This window comes from Scleropages formosus, chromosome 17, assembly GCF_900964775.1.
Source record: "Scleropages formosus chromosome 17, fSclFor1.1, whole genome shotgun sequence".
NCBI classification, from domain to species: Eukaryota; Metazoa; Chordata; class Actinopteri; order Osteoglossiformes; family Osteoglossidae; genus Scleropages; species Scleropages formosus.
Genome location: NC_041822.1, coordinates 24380817 through 24400847, shown reverse-complemented (window position 1 = coordinate 24400847; position 20031 = coordinate 24380817). Strand labels below are relative to the sequence as shown.

The 20031-nt window shown below is 49.3% G+C and overlaps 1 protein-coding gene across 1 annotated transcript; it reads right to left on the bottom strand.

Annotated features, from left to right (window-relative positions):
- ggt5a (gamma-glutamyltransferase 5a) lies at positions 1 to 18524 on the bottom strand. Its single transcript, XM_029259512.1, has 13 exons — positions 18072 to 18524; positions 17369 to 17960; positions 12374 to 12501; positions 10684 to 10779; positions 8291 to 8480; positions 7622 to 7782; positions 6783 to 6929; positions 6302 to 6432; positions 2983 to 3167; positions 1863 to 1954; positions 1590 to 1702; positions 687 to 797; positions 1 to 485 (listed from the first exon to the last, which is right to left on the bottom strand). The coding sequence occupies exons 2-13, from the start codon at positions 17539 to 17541 to the stop codon at positions 339 to 341; spliced, it is 1674 nt and encodes a 557-aa protein (XP_029115345.1). The 5' UTR covers positions 17542 to 17960; positions 18072 to 18524; the 3' UTR covers positions 1 to 338.
- Positions 18525 to 20031: the final 1507 nt, after the last annotated feature.

Sequence of the window (20031 nt, the reverse complement as noted above, 5' to 3'; positions counted from 1 at the left end):
TGGTCAAATAAAGAGGAGAGAGTATCTGGTGATCAGATATGTACAGTTCAGTGTTTACTATGCTCTACTTCATGTTCACTATGGTATGCGGATGGACACCAGTGAGCTCAGGTCTGGGGCTCAGCTGCTCTCCCCAGCACAGTGCGAACGCTCTGCTGGTCATTAAGGACAGCTCACGATCACCGTGTGTGATTCGCGTGTCAACTCTGGTCCCGTGCATCAGGCATTCAGCCGCAGGCTGACATCCTCCTGAGGTTCCACACCACTTCCTGTCTGGGTACACGTCACGGTCGGAGCGGGCGTGGTCATCTGCCGACAGGTTCGGCCGCGCGTTCGTGTCAGTACCCCGCCGCCTCTCCCAGCTTCCGGGCGTCGGACACGGCACCCACGCAGCCCCCTCGCGCGGTGACGGCGTTCACAACGTTGTAGAAGTATTTGGTCTTCTCCACTCGGTGACCCAGGGCCTTCAGTGCCTCCACCACGTCCTGGAGATGAGATGGACAGTGATAAAATCACCGCACGCACTCCAGGAACAGCGTACTTACGGCCGAGATGGACTTCTCCAAACGCTCCCCCAGCCTTTCGCCGCTCAGACCGGCTGTTTTCACTCAAAGCCTTTAGAGCAGTCGGGCAGCAGGTGGCGCAGCGGCTGTGGCAGGTGTGCGGTCCGCATGTTGTCTCTTCACCTGGTCAAAGTCGGGCTCAAACTTCAGAGCGTTTTTGGAGTCCACAAAGACCACAGGAGCTGAGATGGCCTCCTTCAGGTCCTTCCCAAACCATAGGTGGTTCATGATGGCCTACAGAGAAGGGAGGGGGTGGGATGAGGCAAGGGTGGGAGGACCATTTGAATATGCATGAGCCCCCCAGCAGATCAAGAGAAGAGAGGTGCAGATACACGGTGAGCACATCACCGGGACAAGGCGAGGATCACGGTATTAACAAGGGCCATGAATGCTGGTGGGAACGTTTATGGGCCGGCTTATTCTAATTAATTGGGAATGGCTTTTGATTGGTTGCAGATTCCTCCAGAATTACGATGTATAAAATTAAGTGAAATGTTCTAATCATTTCTGCATGAGGAAAAGATTCCTAGAAAATAAATTGCACTATATAATATTTAAATGACTATAATATATTCATATGATTTCTCTTAGCATGTGTGTATATAGATAGATCGATAGATAAAATATGTACAAACTATTTCTATATACAGAACAGGGGCCATTCTGCGAACAGAAATAATGATGAGTGAGTCTACATTCTCTTACTTTGTGTGGGACACCGCAGTTGTTCAAACACAGAATTTTATTTATTTTTTTTTTCTGAACTGCTTGTCCCATACAGGGTCACAGGGAACCGGAGCCCACCCAGCAACACAGGGCGTAAGGCCGGAGGGGGAGGGGACACACCCAGGACAGGACGCCAGTCCATCGCAAGGCACCCCAAACAGTACTCGAACCCCAGACCCACTGGAGAGCAGGACCTGGGTCAACCCACTGCGCCACCGCACCCCCATAGAATTTTTTTTAAATTTTAATCTTAATGCTGTGCTTGACGAGAGCTTGGGTATAACCGAGATCCTCACTCACCGAAGCCACCCCTGTGGTGATCATGCTGCCCCCAGATGCCCCGATCACCAGGGTCTTCTGTCTGGTGGCGGAGTGCAGAATAACAGGAGCCATGGAGGAAGGAGGCTGCTCTCCTGAAGTTGAGCGATGTTAAACATAGCCGGAGAAGATCAGAAGATGATGATAATAATAATAATAATAATAACAGCAGAAAGGAGATCAAGTGAAGCCCATCCACACAAATGGGCCTGATGTCGCTCGACCCATTTGTGTGGATGGGCTTCATGTAATTACCAGCCAAGATACGATCTGCCAGGCCGCAGAAGTCCAACAGCTGGTTGTTCAGTATGACCCCGGTCTTCGGGGAGTAGACCTTGGAGCCGAAGCTGTGGAGAGAGGCAGCAGAACCAGAGTAACAAGCGATGCACCGAAGCAGACCTGTGTGAGGGGGTCTTTGAAGGCACACACCGGAATGTGACATAATGTGACTAAGGAATGCGTCACTAGAGTCTTATTCTCATTACACAGTAGCGCAGGCATGACTCACGGCAATCTAAGACAAGAACTCATCAAAAGTTTGGATGTAAAAAGGCGACCACGTTCTCCTCAGCAAAGTGTGCCGTTTCCGTCACTGAAGAGGAGTGGAGTGGGGTCATCCGCGTTCCATCGGTTCGCAACTCGTGTGTGTCGTGAAGGTTCCATGGGCTCAAGGCTCATGTACAACTGATGGAGTGTGAGATGATGTCATGAAGGTTCTGCAAGCTCACAGGTTACATGTGTTAGGGTGAGGAACGGATTGAAGATTGGATTTTGGCTAGGGTTAGAATGAAGAATGTAATAGGGTTAGGGCCAGGGATGGAATGAAGGATGATGTTATGAAGCTTCCATGGGATCAGAGCTTATATACGACTGATGGAGTGTAGGATGATGTCATGAAGGTTCTGCAAGCTCACAGGTTACATGTGTTGGGGTTAGGGTTAGGAATAAATTGAAGATTGCATTTTGGCTAGGGTTAGAATGAAGAATGTGTTAGGGTTAGAGCAAGGGATGGAATGAAGGATTATATTATGAAGCTTCCATGGGCTCAAAGCTTATATACGACTGATGGAGTGTAGGATGATGTCATGAAGGTTCTGCAAGCTCATAGGTTAAAGTTAGGGTTAGGAATGGAATGAAGATTGCATTGTGGATTGGGTTAGAATGAAGAATGGGTTAGGGTTAGGGATGGAGAGAAGGATGATTTCTGAAGGTCCTGCAAGCTTGTACCTCGCATGCGACCGACGGAGTGTAGGACGTCATGAAGGTCCTGTGTCTGTTGGAGTGGCGAATGATGTTATGAATGTTCCACGGTCTCACACGTGGTTGATGGGGCCTGGGATGATACTGTGAAAGTTTTACATGCACATGCTCTCACATGTGGTTGATGGTGCTGGTGGCTGACACAGCAGTGCCGTCTTCAGCCAAGACGGAGACATGAGTGGTTCCCATGTGGTCCCAGGAAGGCCCGGCACTGTAATGGGAGGAGTTGTGGGTTTTGTTACTGCTGATCTTCCCTCGGACGCTGTCTGCCAACTCGTCCTTTGTCATCCGGAACGCCTCCTGCCGAACCGGGACGGAAAAAAGCCTCTGTCACAAAAAGACTTCACCGATTTAATGAGACACGGGGCTCCTCCATGGCGTTGGGTGTACGACTTTAACATCTGAACACAGCTCTTATCGCGCCTATGTAATATTACTATTTATGACATTATATGAAGACAGTAAAACTCAGACCAGTTACACACACTTTAGGATTTTTACTTCCGACGAAGGAAACCGATGAAAGAAATAACAGGGATATGAGCAAGGTGTGATAACGCAGCAGCGCTGTTTCGCGGCGCTTCGCTTGCAGTCTCTCCGTGAGCTGCAGGTGGGATGTGTGAAAGCCGCGTTCGGCCGTCAGGCCATTTTCGTCTCTTTGCGCACTTCCTGTAGTTACGCACCAAACGGCTGCCTGAAAAGGGGCTGTGCGAATTTAAAGCCCTTGACGGGGGACCGGAGGCTGGCCTGATCCGCATCGCACAGGTGAGGAATAATGCCGGAAAACTCGGGAAACAGAAACTAATATTAACGCTCTGTTCGCAAAGTAATCGGTTATTTTACTGGGTTACTGTAAAACGGTGTAATCTGTACTCTGGTTCCTCAGTTTACAAACACAAGCAGTGCTGGGGGTTTCTTTGTAACTTGATTTACATTTATTCATTTAGCTGACACTTCTCTCTAAAGCAGCTGAGGATACGATGTTGCTCTGTCTACAATTATTTACCCATTCGCACATCTGGGTAATTTTTACTGCAGCAATTCAGGGTAAGTACCTTGCTCAAGGGACCAAAGGAAGCAACAGCTCTAACAACTACACTGGCAGCTGTGTGCTGCGTTTCTTTGTAACTCCAAATTCACTTTTATCACTAAATCATAATCCATAAACACATAACAATACCGACATCCCTCCATTTATTTATGGGTTACATTCTGCTAAAATCTTGGATATCGCTATAATAAATAATACTTTATTATAGCCTTTAATATTTTTATTAACTTCAATATTAATTTAAGATGACTGGAAATAAATACACACACACACTTTCTGAACCGCTTGTCCCATAGGGGGTCACGGGGAACCGGAGCCTAACCCAGCAACACAGGGCGTAAGGCCGGAGGGGGAGGGGACACACCCAGGATAGAATGCCAGTCTGCCGGAAGGCACCCTAAGCGGAACTCGAACCCCAGACCCACCGGAGAGCAGGACCCGGTCCAACCCACTGCGCCACCGCACCCCCCTCAACACACTATTCGGTCCTTATTGTTGTATGAATTGTACCAATTCATCCCATGAACATGTACAGATGCTCCTCTACTTACGATGGTTCGATTCGTGATTTTTCGAAGTTGCGGTGGTACAAGAACAATACGCATTCGGTAGAATCCGTACTTGGAATTTTGAATTTCGATCTGTTCCTGCGGTGCGATACTCTCTCCCGATCTTGGCGATGGCAACAAGCCGCAGCATCCGCTCAGCCACGCTCGCAGTGTCTCTAGCGATCATCCCAACGACAGTAAACAACTACAAGTTTAAACAACCGATACCGTGCTGAAAGCATTTTTTTATTTTGTTTTCGCATGCCATCATGTCTACTGAACATCCATGTGTGTCTCCTGCTTAAATTGGCCCAGCTATAGGCTACGGTAAGTGTTCTGAGCACGTTTAAGGTACAGTAGGCTATGATGTTCGGTAGGTGCGGTGCTGTAGTCTTTTTCCACTTACGAAGGAAGTATCAGAACTTAACCCCATCGTTAGTCGAGGAGCATCCGCATGTCATTTCTCATCTTTGCAAACAATGTGGAAGTGAGTTGAATTAAGACGTTCCCACCACCCCATTCTGTTTGGGTGCTCTTTACTGCCATCTACCAGCTTGGAGGGGAAACAGCTTTTACTCTACAACAAACTTGAGACAACAGAGAGAAGAAAATGCAGCTACAATAAACTGGAAAGTGTTTGTACGTTTAAAGAGTCATATCTTGACTGTTTGTCATACAAGTAGTTAGTGTATATTGACGCGTTTCTTTGAAATACGTTACAATAAGCAAAACGGTCACAGCGTCGCTCGGGAAAAACGGTACGTTTGGTTGGGAACGAAACGGCGCAGAGGAACAAGAACCGATCCACTCTCTCACACCCTTAATAAAAACCTTTCGTGCCATATTTCAAAAGCTCTAAATAAAGGCAACTGCATTCACATCAATGCTGTCACATATTTTAAATGCTGAAACCCCCCCCAGGGCCAGCTGAGATGTGGTCGTTCGTGCTCGACCCTTAGATACGCGAACGCGCTCCCGGACCTGAGCAGAACGACACCGATCACCTCCCTCTGCGGCGCGGCTCTCGTACCCGAGTCGAGGCCCGAAGGACCAGCAGGAGAACTCTGCCCGCGGACTCAACTGCGGAAGGCACCGATCCGTAGGTGTGGAGAGAAGAAAGAGCGTGTGAATATTCAAGAGCAGAGCCCCAGAGAGCGCTGGGGTACGTCTCCAGCTGAATTAATTCAGGCTGAAGGGCCGCTGCCGCCGCCGCCGGGCTTGTTGTTCTCCACGCGGCGACTCGTGTTGCGCAGGACAGCAACAAGCGAAAAACGCCTCTTTGGCGTGTTGAGACTCATCCGTCAACAAGTGGGAGGACAGTCAGCATCTGAGTGTGTGAGAGTGGAGGGGTCCTGCAGTTTGTTCAGCCCCCTGAGCTTCACCGCACAACGGCGGTAGCGCATGAGCGGCAGCACGGTGGCGATGACACCGCAAGGCTCCTCTGTGATGGGAAAAAAACCGTCTGAAGGCCACAACCGAGTTCTGAGAGATCCACTTCGTAGGCCGAGTGGATAACAAAAAAATGGAACATGAATGAATATGGGATGAAATCAAGGCAGGGCTCTCAAATAGTGAGACTGGTGTGACGGCACTTCGGACACATCATGAGAAGATCGGATTCTCTTGGAAAGACGGTGATGATGAAAAAGACGGAGGAGGAAGAAGACAACGAGCAGCAATCGGATGGATGGGCTCAATCACAGCGACAATGGACGCAAGCCCTTTAAAACTTCGTAGAGTAGAGAACTTTGTGGAAGAGCTCCACATATATGGAGTCAACATCAACACCGTTGTGTTGTTTCTCATGAACTTGTTCGGTTTCCAGAGAGACTCACCGTGTCAGAGGAGAAGGCAGGGTCTCGGATGCTCCGTTTTCGACTGTTGGCGAACTTGCAGGCCTCCACGTAGCGGTGATACATCAAGGTCTTCTGCTCACCAACGACTGAAGATGGATCCAGGTCGTACCCTGTCAACGAGGTGGAGAGAACAGAACACTTGCTGGATATCTGCTCATCAAAGCATTGTGCAGGTAAACACGACATCTCATGAGTCGCGTAGCTGGTTGCTTGGCTGCAGAGATTCATGGGACACATGAGCTTGACACTGATCTACACAGCTGAGTGAATCCTGAAGACCTTCTAGCTGAAGCAGCCCTACCCTGGTGCAGGAGGTGGATATTTTCTCTTCAATAATCCTGCTAATTAAATCAATCTGTGTAGAAAAGTAGTGCACATTATTAGAGAACAAAAACTGCATGTGAAGGTATCCAAAGCGTGAGGAGGATTAAGTGTTGAGGAGGTGAAGCGGAGCACTTACCTTTCATGATGTTCAGGACGAAGCTGAGAACAGCGCCCCCTGCTGGTGGTGGAGGGACATACATATCGTAGTCTCCGAGCGTAACAGGCCAGGCGTCCATCACTTTCACTTTGTACGATTCCAGATCCTCCAAAGATAATGTTCCACCTAAAGCGCAGCGGGGGGACAATCATTTCTGTCAGTGGGGATACCAGCCCCTGATTTGCAGGGGGTTAATTGGAATCCAGAAAATCATCACTGATCAAACCACACGAATACAAAAACACTGATGAACGTAAAGAGTTCTCTACTTCTTTCCACGTGCTGTAAGAGTTAGCCTTAGGGTTGGGTTTAGGGTTAGGGTTAAGATTATACTTGGGTTTAAGTTTAGGATTAGGGTTATGGTTGGGTTCAGGGTTTAGGATTAGGTTTAGGGTTATGGTAGGGTTTAGGGTTAGGATTAAGGGTTAGGGTAGGTTTAGGGTTAGGATTCGGATTAAGGGTTACGGTTACAGGTGGGTTTAGGGTTAGGATTAGGATTAATGGTTAGGGCTAGGGTTATGGTTGGGTTAAGGGTTAGGGTTAGGGCTATGGTTGAGTTTAGGGTTAGGATTAGAGTTAGGGTTAGGGCTATGGTTGGGTTTAGGGTTAGGGGTGGGTTTAGGGTTAAGGTTAACGTTATGGTTGGGTTTAGGGTTGGGGTTGGGTTAGGTTGGCGCTTGTCACCACACTGTAAACTTGAACGGGTTTCTAATCAGGTGAAGATCATAATGACGATTTCTCTTCTCCAACTCCCTGCAGAAAAGGGGTGATGGAGGTGAGCAGACTTGAGGTTGGAGGTTTGGGGTCCGTTACGACACCTGCATCCTGGACGTCCTGGATCAGGTCCCTCGCTATCTTCCCTCTGTAGAAGGCGTCGGGCCCTTGGTTGGCGATGACCTCCAGAGTATCTGCCAGCTGCTTGAACCTGAGCATGTCGCCCTCCTTCAGCAGGGTGCCGTTCTCGTTGCTGAACAGCTTCCTGGAAAGGAAAAGCAAAACACACGTGAAAAACACAGATACCGACTACCAGTTCAACTGTGTATGGGTACGCACCCAAGTGCTGACCCATGGGAAGTAAGTGACATGCAAAGCGCAGAATTTGGTCTGTTCAAACTGAAATTAGTGAAATTAAGGATTTACTGTATGTACGAGTGGTTTTTACCATGTGGTTCTTAGTACCTGGACCTAATGATGACCAGGGCGGTTCCAGTACTCTGGACCTGGTTGTTTGAGTTCGATTTTCTCTGTGTTTTAAAGACCATATGAGAGTTTCGTAAATTTGCTGAAAAAATGAATAAACCTTTAGTGGTCCGCGAGCACATTGTTTTCTCACTTTATACTGATGCTAATTAAGAGTTTGGTTCACAGGAATTCACCTTGCGCGCAAATTTCAGGGAAGAATCGTACTCGCTCTGCAAGGGATACCTACGTTTCTGGCCGCTGGTCATGTGACCGCAAATAGGACCGGTCGATTTGATCTACTGTACCGCAGGGGGGATGTCTCTCCGAGTTTCCTGAGCAGCAAGAGGTAGCGGTTCAGGACGGTCGGCAAGGCGATGCCCTCCCGAGCGAGCTTGATGATGGGCTGGAAGAGGGTGGCCCACGGCAGCCGCCCGAACAGCGAGTGGGCTCGCTCGTAACCGCGGATCTCCCCCGGCACTCCGATCCACCGGCTGCCTTTGGGGACAATCGCAAGAGCCCCGTGTCAGAGGGCCGCACTCGGACACTTTGTCCAGAAGCATGGTCAGCGTGCGAGGGAAGCGGGGGGGATGGGGGTGCAGTGCTGTGGAGTCGGAGTCGGAAGCAATTGTTGGGTTGCTGGAGGCGGAGTCGGAGGTTTTGTGTCCCGACTCCACAGCCCTGCTGTAGGTGTAAAATTCCTGGGAATTACATCTGTTGATCTGACAGAAATTCTCGCGCTGCTGAAAGACGCGGCCGCATACGTCTTAATGAAGACATGTCATATTGCGCTTGTATCTTAATTAAAAAGTGGGTCTCGCCAGGCTTCGCACTAATGGCTTTCCCTTCCGCCCAGAAGCCTCATGTTTTACGGGTAGCACAGTGGCACAGCGAGTAGTCTGTGTGGAGTTTGATGGTTCTTCCTCTGTCTGTGTGGGTTTCCTCCGGGTGCTCTGGTTTCCTCCCACACTCCAAAGACTTGCTGTTCAGGTTCACCCATAGTGTGTGAGTGACAGAGAGAGTGTGTGTGTTCCACTGATGTATGGATGAGTGAGTCAGTGTAAGTAGTGTATCTAGCAGTGTTAATCGCCGTGGTGAATAAGGTGTGTGGGCTGGTAACACTACAGAGAGTTCACTGGAAGTTGCTTTGGAGAAAAGCGTCTGCTAAATAAATAAATGTAAATTGTAAAGTTCCAGTGATGTGTGAGCATCTCTGGTGTTTGCACACATGAAAGGTGTGTCTTAGGGTTTCAACACCTCACTGCTGTCAGAGTTGGGAGGTTTAACTGGAGCTGATTCCCTTTGACCTTTCGGGGGACTGATGCGGGACGAGGAGAAATACAGATACAAATAAGAGCAGGCAAAGCAAAGGCTTCGCAGATCCTTCCTCAGACAGCTTCGTAAAACACATCTCCGGTGCGCGTCACGCTGGATAAAGCGAAAGGAGCCCAAAGGGCCCGAGAGTGTTGGAAGAGCCTCAGATGACAGGTGCTGGACGTGCCCTCACACGGGCCTCAGCGCGGCGGTAATGTGCAAATCTGCGTCCCGCGACTCACGGAACGCACCTCTAACTCCATGACTTTGGGCGCCAATAATCCAAATGTGACTCAGATAGTGGCTGAAGTGGAAAGTAATACCCTGCATATTGGCTGTGAAGCGCAAATACAGCGTTTCACCATGCCCATTTTAACCACAGTAAGGTCACATCCTTCAGCGTTTCAGCTTCCATTACATTTATTCATCTTGGTGACTCTTTCCTCCAAAGCGACTTACAGTGTTCAGCTATTTACAATTATTTACCCATGTATACAGCTGGGTCATTTTTACTGGAGCAATTTAGGGTAAGTAAATTACTCAAGAGTAGTACAGCTATGAGTGGGATTCAAACCTGTGACCTTTGGATCCAAAGGGAGCAGCGCCAATATATATATACTGGATATTACACAATACAATATCACATATTGTTATATATGTACATATGTTATATATGATATATTTTATATATATTGCAATATATATGTTCTTTACATAATTCATGACATGTATAATGTATATTCATGTATTAAAGATTTTTCCATCCATACACTGAGGACACATGATTTGGACCCAGGACTCCAAGATATTTGATCAAATTGAAGGCCAGTCTATGTTACATCAAGACACATTATATTGGCTCTGCAGTATATTTGATTACTTTTTTTAAAGAAGAAAAAGTTCTCATTTATTTGAGGTTAATTTGTGGCGTTGGAGATGTTCCACAACTTGCCAACACCATTTTTGGACAGCCTGCTTTTAAACGTTTTTAAAACACGGTTCACACTGCGTCACCGCGAATAAAACAGTGTGCACTTTGTGTGCCGTCGATTAACGATTATTGTCACAAATATGATTAAGTATGATATGCGGTCATTTTATTGCTGTGTTTATAGTGTGTTCTTTATTTGAATGTTTCGCTGATTTTTTCCTGTAAGAAATTGCTACTTTAACCGTCCCATAACAACGCCCCCCCAGGGCTGCTTTCACAAATGGAATTATGTTCTTTAATGAGGGAAACCTCTACATGGGATTGTGGCGGCACTCCCCACTGAGGCCTCGGTCACGGTCAAAACAACTTCGGTGAGTCAGAGTCAGGAGGTCAGGTGAGAGGGGTCGGGGGGGACGGGACGAGGACTTCCCCCAGGCCAGGGGATGTGAACCCTACCTGACCCCATCTGGAAGTCCACAGGGCAGTCTTTCAGCAGGTCTGCTTTGAACACCTTAGGGACTGTCTCCCTCGAATTAATTACTGTGACCTTTCCTTGAAAAGGAAAAAAAAGGTTCATTACACACAATTATTGAATAAACTGTTAATAAACCACCCCTATAGAAATAATATTGCTTTATTATTGTAACGACCCGTGCTACCGTGAGTTTGAGCGGGAAAATGTGCTTATTGTAAATAGTTGAATTATGGGTAAAATGGGATTGTGTTTAACCGTTGTAGGGACCTACGGGGAATATAAGGGGATCATTATGTTTGCCAGTGGTGAGAGAAAAAAGCCTGAGTGGTGCTAAGCAGGCTGGGAAAGCTGGTTTTAGATGCAGATCCTTGAGAAAAAGGGGTTCTTGGACCAGGAGCATTATTTTCTCCTGTGCTGGTGTTCCGATAAACATTTGTAACGAATGCTGTCTGCGCATCCTTTTTCGCCTTATCTGAACCCAGAGCGCAGCGTGCTACATTATTAATTATGAGCAATCCTTCACAGGGAATGTCCATAACTGCTGTCTGTAGGTGAAGAGACGACAAAGCAGCAGGAAAACCAACGGCGAAACATCTGTCGGTTGGAGCTGTGAAGCTCGAGGTCGTTCTATTCGTGAAAACATCACCGTTGTTCTAGGGGACGTTTTGCACTCCCATAAAACTTTATTTGGGCGACATTCCGGTGCCCTTCATAAGCACGCCCCGCTTTAGTGTTTCTTGTTAATACCGGACGGGGGTGCAGGGGGCACGGTGGGTTTGGCCAGGTCCTGTTCTCTGGTGGGTCTGGGGTTCGAGTCCTGCTTGGGGTACCTTGCGATAGACTGGCATCCCATCCTGGGTTCGTCAACTCCCCCTCCAGCTTTGCGCACTGTGTTGCCGGGTTAGGCTCCGGCTCGCCACGACCCCGCTCGGGACAAGCGGTTTCTGACAATGTGTGTTTATGCCGGAGACGTTTTTACAATTTCAGGTGCCCTGACTTTTGGAGAGGACTTTTGGTCATTTCGCAGGAGGCGATATGGCGATATGTGGCTCCCCGTTAACTGGTTCGCGCTGTTCGCCAGGCACAGCCCGGGATTTTAATCCTGCCCCGGTGTCACTCACTCTCCATTAATTGATATAATTTGCAGTGAAATGGATGGTAATGGGGTCTGCGTGGAGTAATACCCTTCTTTATGCATCGAAAAATCCCTCCATTTAAGGCGATTCAGACGCCGCTGCTGTTCCCACGTAATGTGGGCAATTTGGGAGCGATCGCAGGTAATGGGGAAGAGACATGGCCTTTCTGGAATCACGTGGCTCGTTGAGTTCAGTTAGTCGGACGGGGGGAAGCGACACACACACACGCGCCCACGCACGCACACACGCACACGCACATGCAGTTTTTTCCTGCCACTCTCACTTTAGTGAAAGACATGAGTTCAAACTCCATCGCGGAGAACCTCAAAAACACACGATGACTTTGTACTCTTGTCGATTTCTCGCCCTCGGAGCGACTTCTTCACGTCGTCCAGTCCTTGCATGCGCCAGTCATCCAAGAATGTGCCCACGTTTTAGTAAACAAATACACTCGCCGGGTAAATTGTCCATCTCGGGCTGCTAGAGGCCGCAGGGGGATCGGGGGGCCGCGGGTTCGAAGGGGGCCGGCGCTTACCGCTCTTTTCCCGCACGGTGAAGATGGAGCCCCCGCCAAGGCCCATGCTCTGGGGGTTCAGCAGGGAAGTGCACAACAGCGCCGCAATGGCGCCATCTACTGCCGAGCCACCCTGCTGCAGGATGTCCCTAAAAGGGTAGGGAAGGAAACGCCTTAGACGACGCATTGCATTGTGGTCCTTTAATGCGTGCTGTCTCTCTCTCTCTCTCTCACACACACACACACACACACACACACACACAGACTCGCTAATGAAATACATGCAAATGACTTGCTTACTAATTAACTCCATCCTAAGGCAACTGAAAAATCTCACAAAACGCTCACATGCTGAAAGTTTTGCATTTGCACATCCATTTTTGTGACAGCGGGTGCTGTCTAATAGTATGGTTTTGCTATTATTTTTGGGGGATATTTCCTCCAAAATGTCATTTTTTTTTTGGTGTCATTCAAACTCAAAGACGTCATGAAGATCGCAGTTCCGATATTCGACAGAGATGCTGAACGTTCAGAGGTAAATGCGGACTTCTGTTAGTGAAAAAAATTAATGACAAATTAATATTTCCAGAATGGTGAAGAGCTGGTTTCTTGTTCATCATCTCTTGTAGGTCACAGGGTGTGAATGCAGCCTCAGGGCCTCATTCCCTATAGGACCCCTTTCTCCCAGGCCTCCATTCCCCACAGGGCTCCATTCTCCTAGGGCTCAATTCCCTAGAAGGCTCCATTCTGCTACAGCTTCTTTTCCTACAGGGCTCCATTCCCACATGACCTCATTCCCTTCATGGCCCCATTGCCACAGAGCCTCATTACCACCAGGGTTCCATTCCCACAGGACCTCATTCCCCTAGGGCTTCATTCTGCTAGGGCTTCATTCCCTACAGGGCTCCATTCCCACACGACCTCATTCCCCTAGGGCTTCATTCTGCTAGGGCTTCATTCCCTACAGGACTCCATTCCCACACGACCTCATTATATTCAGGGCCCCGTTGCCGTAGAGCCTCATTACAACCAGGGCTCCATTCCCACATGACCTCATTCCCTTCATGGCCCCATTGCCACAGAGCCTCATTACCACCAGGGTTCCATTCCCACATGACCTCATTCCCCTAGGGCTTCATTCTGCTAGGGCTTCATTCCCACAGGACCTCATTCCCTTCATGGCCCCATTGTCACAGAGCCTCAGTACAACCAGGGCTCCATTCCCACAGGATGTAGTCAGATGTGAAGCAGCGATGGCCAGAGCTATGGTTTTTATTCACTTCACCTCCCATGGTAATACAATCACAGGAACACAACTGATCACTGTCCAAACGATGAAAGAAAACAGAGTGTGGGCTCGGCAGGTCGACAAGGTGGTACACACACACAGCGCAAAAACACCTCACCATGACGCCTAGAACAAATGCACAGAAACCCAGGGGTGACTTCAAAAGGAGGTTTTGCGAAGTCAAGAGTGAACCTCTTTTCCCTTAATCCCACTGCTGGCTCGCGCTCTACATTCATTCTGTAATCTCCTTTCCGACTCCCGAGTCCCTTCTCAACACGAAGGGAGACGGACGGACTAATCCTGAGGAGCACAAGAGACGAAAAGCGCGGGGCCAGCAGGGGCCGTAGAGACCGTTGGCCGCAGCGCAACGTCCCCAAGAAGAGCAGCTTTGTTGAGGAAAGCCGGATTAAGGAGCGAGAAGGTGGACGCATGTTTGTCAAAGCGCTCGAGATGCGGAATGCTGCCAGGAACGGAGCAAAAGAGGTCAGAAAAATGGGCCTGCAGGGGGAGCTTTTTTGGCTGTTACTAGGGAAACGGAAGCTGCAGGGGGCCATAATCGTTGAGCCACACCCCCCAAATCAGCAGGCAGCCCGTCCAAAGAAATACCAGGAATGAGGAGTCCGGGAAAACGGGTGGTTAAAGAACACTTGCACCCTGAACGTTGCCGGTTCGTATCCCAGGAGCCGCATGTGGGAGACAGCGACTGGAACGCGCAGCTCTTACGTGATGCGAGCGAACACCATGCGAACACCACCGTTCTCACGTTCGGGGAGGCCACCGGTGCGTCTCCAGTCCGTTCCGATTCATTTGCATCTTTTCTAACAGCCCCGACGGGCTCTGGCGTGGTGCCAGTAAAACACTCACGCATCCCGAGAGGCGCGATAGGGTCGAGCAGATGTGGGCAGAGTTCCCTACTTGTGGCGTGTCGGGGAAAAAAAAAAAACCACAGCCGGAGCACCAGAATAAACCAGTCGAATCAGGGGGTCGTAAGTGCAGGGACCCCACTCCCCCTCCGCCTCCCGGCAGCAGGGCTCCTTGCCCATATATGTCTCCCATATATATATTTACTAACATGACTGATTCCCTCATGCACATTTTAGATTAAATGAGCTATTCCAGCAACGCACGCAAACGCTGATGCAAACCCTTCACCTGCACGACCTGAGGCCACCTGTAAACCACGGAGGGCACGAGGAGCGCAGAACAACACGAGGCCTCACATCGGAGCAAGAACCAGTGTAAATCCAGAGAAGAAAACGTTTATTCGCGCTGAGGGCGGATGAAGGGTTGAGAATAAGCTTCCTGGTTGTGCACGGGAGGCGAAAGGCGTTTTAAGATTTATTGAAGTCGGCATTTGGCAGCAGAGCAAAGAGGGAGGGACGAGCGGCGACTCTTATAGCCGGGGTGCCGCGAGCGCTGCGTGCAGCACGTCTGTCCAGAAAGCGCAAACCACAGCTCCCGACACATGGATCTGAGCTCTTCTCCCTCACATTTCGCCATTAGGCTGCGAGTTTTTTCCTCTCCGGACATTTATGATAAAAAGTTACAGTTACAAGTCATTAAATAAGTCTTTCCCCTTTAATTATGGCCTCCACCCCCCACCCCAACCCCCCTCCACTCTACTCACTGTAAACAAATAATCACAAGAACTAGAGCTTTAATATTGAATGACTTAAGGCCCGTGGCGATTGATGGCGTGCCGCCGCACGAAGAGCATCAGAAGCAGTATGTGTGTGTGGAGCGTACAGTAACACACATTATCGTAACACTGTCACGACTGTTCAAAGACCACCGGCATGTACAGATCTTCATCTGCACGTGTCTCGGTCCCGGGTTCTCCTCCGAGACCGATGCTTTCAGGCACTCTAGCGTCACATTAATGCTTCTCCGCATTATGCCAATAGAAAAAGAGACGATTTTGCAGACTGGTGGGTTTGGTCCTTCAAAACGTGTAGATGGACCTGCGTAGTTATTGCTCAAAGACCCTATTTCCGCCACTGCTTCCGCTGTAGAGCACAGGGGCGTCAAACGCCGTCCAGTGTCCCTGCGAAAAGGAGTGTGAACGTGCCCTCAAACACACCGCTGGTGTTTTACATCTCGCAGCTATACTTGGACAGAGCGGTCAGGACATTTGAATATGTGGTCGCATGTCACATCACAAAGAGCACGTTCGTGCCGCTCGCGTTCCCGATGGCTCGGCTGAGCCTTCAGAGATGAGCTGAAGATGCATCCTCGGGAAACAAGAACTTAAAAAGCAAGAAGAAGAGTAAACTGCAGTCAATGTGCCAAGAACGATAAGTGCTGCATAGGAATAACAGGGCGTCTTAAAAATGAGCGACACATTTCGTGCTCTACACTCCCGACATCAGAACTTACTCTTATTAAGACATTTCATAATCCCCGTGTCATCGGGAATATTCTAGTTCCAAACCTCCTAGACTCAACCAGATGACGGCGCTTGAAGCACCAGTGTAGTTATTCCTCCTTGTAGGTAAGCGGGCGCATTGCTCTGAATTCGGTACTCTTACACTTCTTAGGTGTAAAGTTGGGAAGGAACTTTGCAGAGGAGCGACTACTGGTGATAATGAAGCCCTGATTTTAGCAAAGGTGAGAACAAGACCTCTCGCTGTAGCTCTGGGGGTCACTGGTCCAGGAATCAGGAAGGGGAACTGGACTTAGCTAAATTTAAACTGTAGGATTAGTCATTTGGTTTAGCTCACGTTGTTTGTCAAAGCAGCAAACACTTGTTTATGCATTTATACAGCAGGGTCATTTTACCGCATCCATTTAAGGTAAGTAGCTCGAATAGGGTACTAGAGCAGGAGCTGGGACTTCCATCTCTGTCCTTTGAATGTAAAGGTATGGCTAGAAGCGCCAGACCACCCACAAGCCACCCCCAGCAGTGATCACTAGTATCCCACTCCTACCACCACACTTGGGAAGCCAAGTCACTTCGGGAATCCCACTCCTAACACCAATGTCGTTACTGCTCTGGGGTCTCCCTCAGCACCGCGGCATCATTTACAGCGTGACAGCTCTTACAGCGCATGCTGGGATGTCTCCAGTCACCCCACTTCACCTTTTTTTGCCTCCTTCTGTAATGGAGAAACACGTAAATGCTCTGTGCAATAGTGTGTAGGGACTCGGAAAGTGCTGCTTAAGATGTAATATTTTCTGTAACGTGCCTGCAGGCGGGCGGCACAGTGAGGAGTGCTGCTGTCTTATAGCACCTGGGTGGTGCGAGAGGACATGGGTTTGATCCCCGCTCCATGTGTCTGAGTGGGCTTCCTTCCGGTGCTCTGGTTTCCTCCCACAGTCCAAAGACATGCCGTTCAGGTTCCCCCATAGCGTGTGAGTGACCGAGAGAGAGTGTGTGTGTGTTCCACTGATGTATGGATGAGTGATCCAGTGTAAGTAGTGTATCTAGCAGTGTAAGTCACCGTGGTGAATAAGGTGTGTCGGCTGATGATACTACATAGAGTTCATTGGAAACAACTTTGGAGAAAAGTGAATTCGTACTTTTTCCTCACTTTTCTGCTCTGCATCTGTACCTGGGGGACTTATGAACTTAGAAGAAAAGCTCATTCGCGCAGGTAACAAACCTGAACAAGTAGAGACTCCGCCTTTTAAAAATGAGAATAATAACTGAAAATATTCTTTACCTAAATTGAGCCCGTTTCGCTAGTTGGCTATGATTTCGTATGCCCCCCCCCGGCGGGAAAACGTACCTGCCGATTTTGGAGCAGGTGCCCGAGTCCGCGGAGACCGCGCCGTGCGCGAAGGTCCCGTCGGAGCAGCGCAGCGCGTGGCGGAGCGCGAGCGACAGCGCCAGCGCGAGCAGGAGCGCGCAGAGCAGCGCCGCGCAGCCGCACGCGCACAGCGTCCGCCTGCACGAGGCCATGGTTCCGCGGGGACAGAGAGTCGGTCCTGCGGGCAGCGGGAACCTGAGAGCCCGGGGTTCGAGTGCGGTGGCGATCGCGAGGACGGAGAGCGCGCGGGGTGGAGATGCTCACTCCTCACTCCTCCCTCCGTCCTCCTCCCGAGGGCACGAGTGGGGTAAACGAGCCTTTGTGCTCCAGTTTGTTTGTTTTTTCACTCTCTTTCTCTTTTTTTAAGTGCAGCTTCAACGTGATGTGAGGAAAAGTTTATTTTGGGTCAATACATTGCGGGATATTTCTGAGCTCTATCAGGATGAGTAAACATAGTAAAGTCACATCATTTACCCGTCTGTCAGTCTGTGTGCAGCGTGGTAATTTTTCCTGTACCGGATCGGGGCAGGGACCCTGGTCAAGATGGGGGTTGGACTGGAACCCGAGTCCTCTAAGTGAAAGGGAGAAGTTCTAACCCCTAAGCCTAAGGTGCCCACGTTGGGCAGGAACAAAAAAGCCAAAAAGCAGCATCTAGAGCTGCGGTATATGGATGGGTTCGGACCTGCACGCCTCCTAGGAGCTCAGATGCGTCTTGTACGATCCTGCAAAGTGGCTCCTCGTGGCCTCCAGCGAAGAGCCGCCGTCACTTTCTTCCATGTTGTTCTCAAACTGTTCAGAGCTTCCGCTTCGCCCCGTCGCTGTCCGACTGTGATCCTCCAACGTACCGTAGACCTGGCGAACCGTCTGGAATCCCTTTAATGGCTAGATAAGGGTTTCCTGCTCCGATAATATCGCTTCACAGGAACGTGGAACATGTTGCTTCTTCTCAGTCAGATCCTCCTACGATCAACTGTCAAATCAGGCAGTTTCCGCAGCAGCATTTTTCAGGAAATAACACTCCCGCTGCCTCAGGTTATTATATATGTGTTGGGCTAAGATCCCTTTGCGCTCGTCACATGATTTTACTCTCATAATTCATGTGTCATGGTCGCGTCAGAGGGAAGCGGCGGACCCAAGTGCGGAGCGGTAATCGTGGTGTCTTCGGGGAAATCCAAGAGAGGAGGTCAGAGGACGGGCAAAGGGTCTTCGAGGTGCGAATGTCGTAACAGGGAGGGTCCAAAAGGCGAGGTCAGTGTGCAGGCAAGAGGTCGATAATCCGAAGGAGGCAGTAGATCGGGGGAACAAGGGACGGGTTCGGGGAAGGCGTTCGGGAACAGGAAATGGCTGGAGAAGGCCGCTAACGAGGAGGCAGATCAAGGTTCCGCATCAGCTGGTTGTCCGACGCAGCCTTTTATGCTGCGGTCTGCGTTGGGTCACAGGTGTTCCGTGTTGGTCCGAAGGTGTGGGCGTGGCATCATGTCCATGTGTCACATGCTTACCTTTGGGTATCTTCCTGGCATTGCTGCAATGAGGGAAGATTTTCTATGTATTCTGACAGACACTTTCCTCGAAAGCGACTTACGATGTCGAGGTACTTAGTTATTTACCCATTTATACAGCTGGGTAATTTTTACTGGAGCAATTCAGGGTAAGTACCTTGCTCAAGGGTACAACAGCTGGAGGTGGGGTCAAACCTGCAAACTTCGGGTCAAAAGCGGCAACGCTAACCACTACACTACCAGCTGTCCCACATTACATGCAATAATAACTCAGGGAAGCAGTAAAATAACTGAAAAAAATATTCATTCACTTTCAGTAACTGCTTGTCCTTGTCTGGGTCCTGGGGGTCTGGAGCCAATCCCAGAATCTCTGGTCATTAAGGGTACATCCTAGATGGGACACCAGTCCAGCACAGGGCAGCCACACACACATGAATCAGGGGCATATTAGTTACAAGTCCACCTGAAATACATGTCTTTGGACCGTGGGAGGAAACCAGAGCACCTTCAGGAGGAGCATAGGGGGAGAACAGACTGAGCTGGATTCAAGTCTACGCACAAACAGCCCAGACAGTGTGCGGCAGCGGCGCTACCCGCTCCGGTACCCAAATTCGCCCTCCGGAAGCTTTGAATACATATTATATGTTCATATTGTGTGCCGTTATATGTAAGATATATAAAGGTTGACAACAAACTGTCCCTAAATGTGACAGAGTGGAAGAGGTGAAGAGAGGTGGAATAAGATGGCGTTTTCTTCCCGCTCCGGATGCATTGCGTGTGTAATGTTCCGTATTGCTGCTTCGCTGTGGTTTCACTGACAAACTGGACTATCTTTAGATCTCGCTGAAGGGCCTTGGGGTCGAGAGCAAACGTCCTACCAGGCTGGGACGCGAGCGCTCTTGTGAGCCGGAAAGAAAAGAAGAGAAGCCGAGAAGGCGTGACGAATTCACCCAGAGGACGAAACCCCCTCGGGACAAATAATTAACGAAATGTTTATTCTTCTGATTATTTGCAGTTTATGAACCATCCCCTGAATTTTAAAATGCTACATTTATTAAATAACGCTAGTGAGACTGCGATGAGGAAGGTATTGTAACTATTGTATTGTGGCATACATTCATACTTGCATTAGAAATGTAGAGC

Coding starts and splice junctions, on each gene's coding strand:
- ggt5a (XM_029259512.1), bottom strand. CDS start 17,541: ATGGCCTCGTGCAGGCGGACGCTGTGCGCGTGCGGCTGCGCGGCGCTG. Junction 6,930..7,621: donor CCAGGACGTCCAGGATGCAG/GTGTCGTAACGG, acceptor GCTGCGCTTTAG/GTGGAACATTATCTTTGGAG. Junction 3,168..6,301: donor CTGCCTTCTCCTCTGACACG/GTGAGTCTCTCT, acceptor CCGGTTCGGCAG/GAGGCGTTCCGGATGACAAA.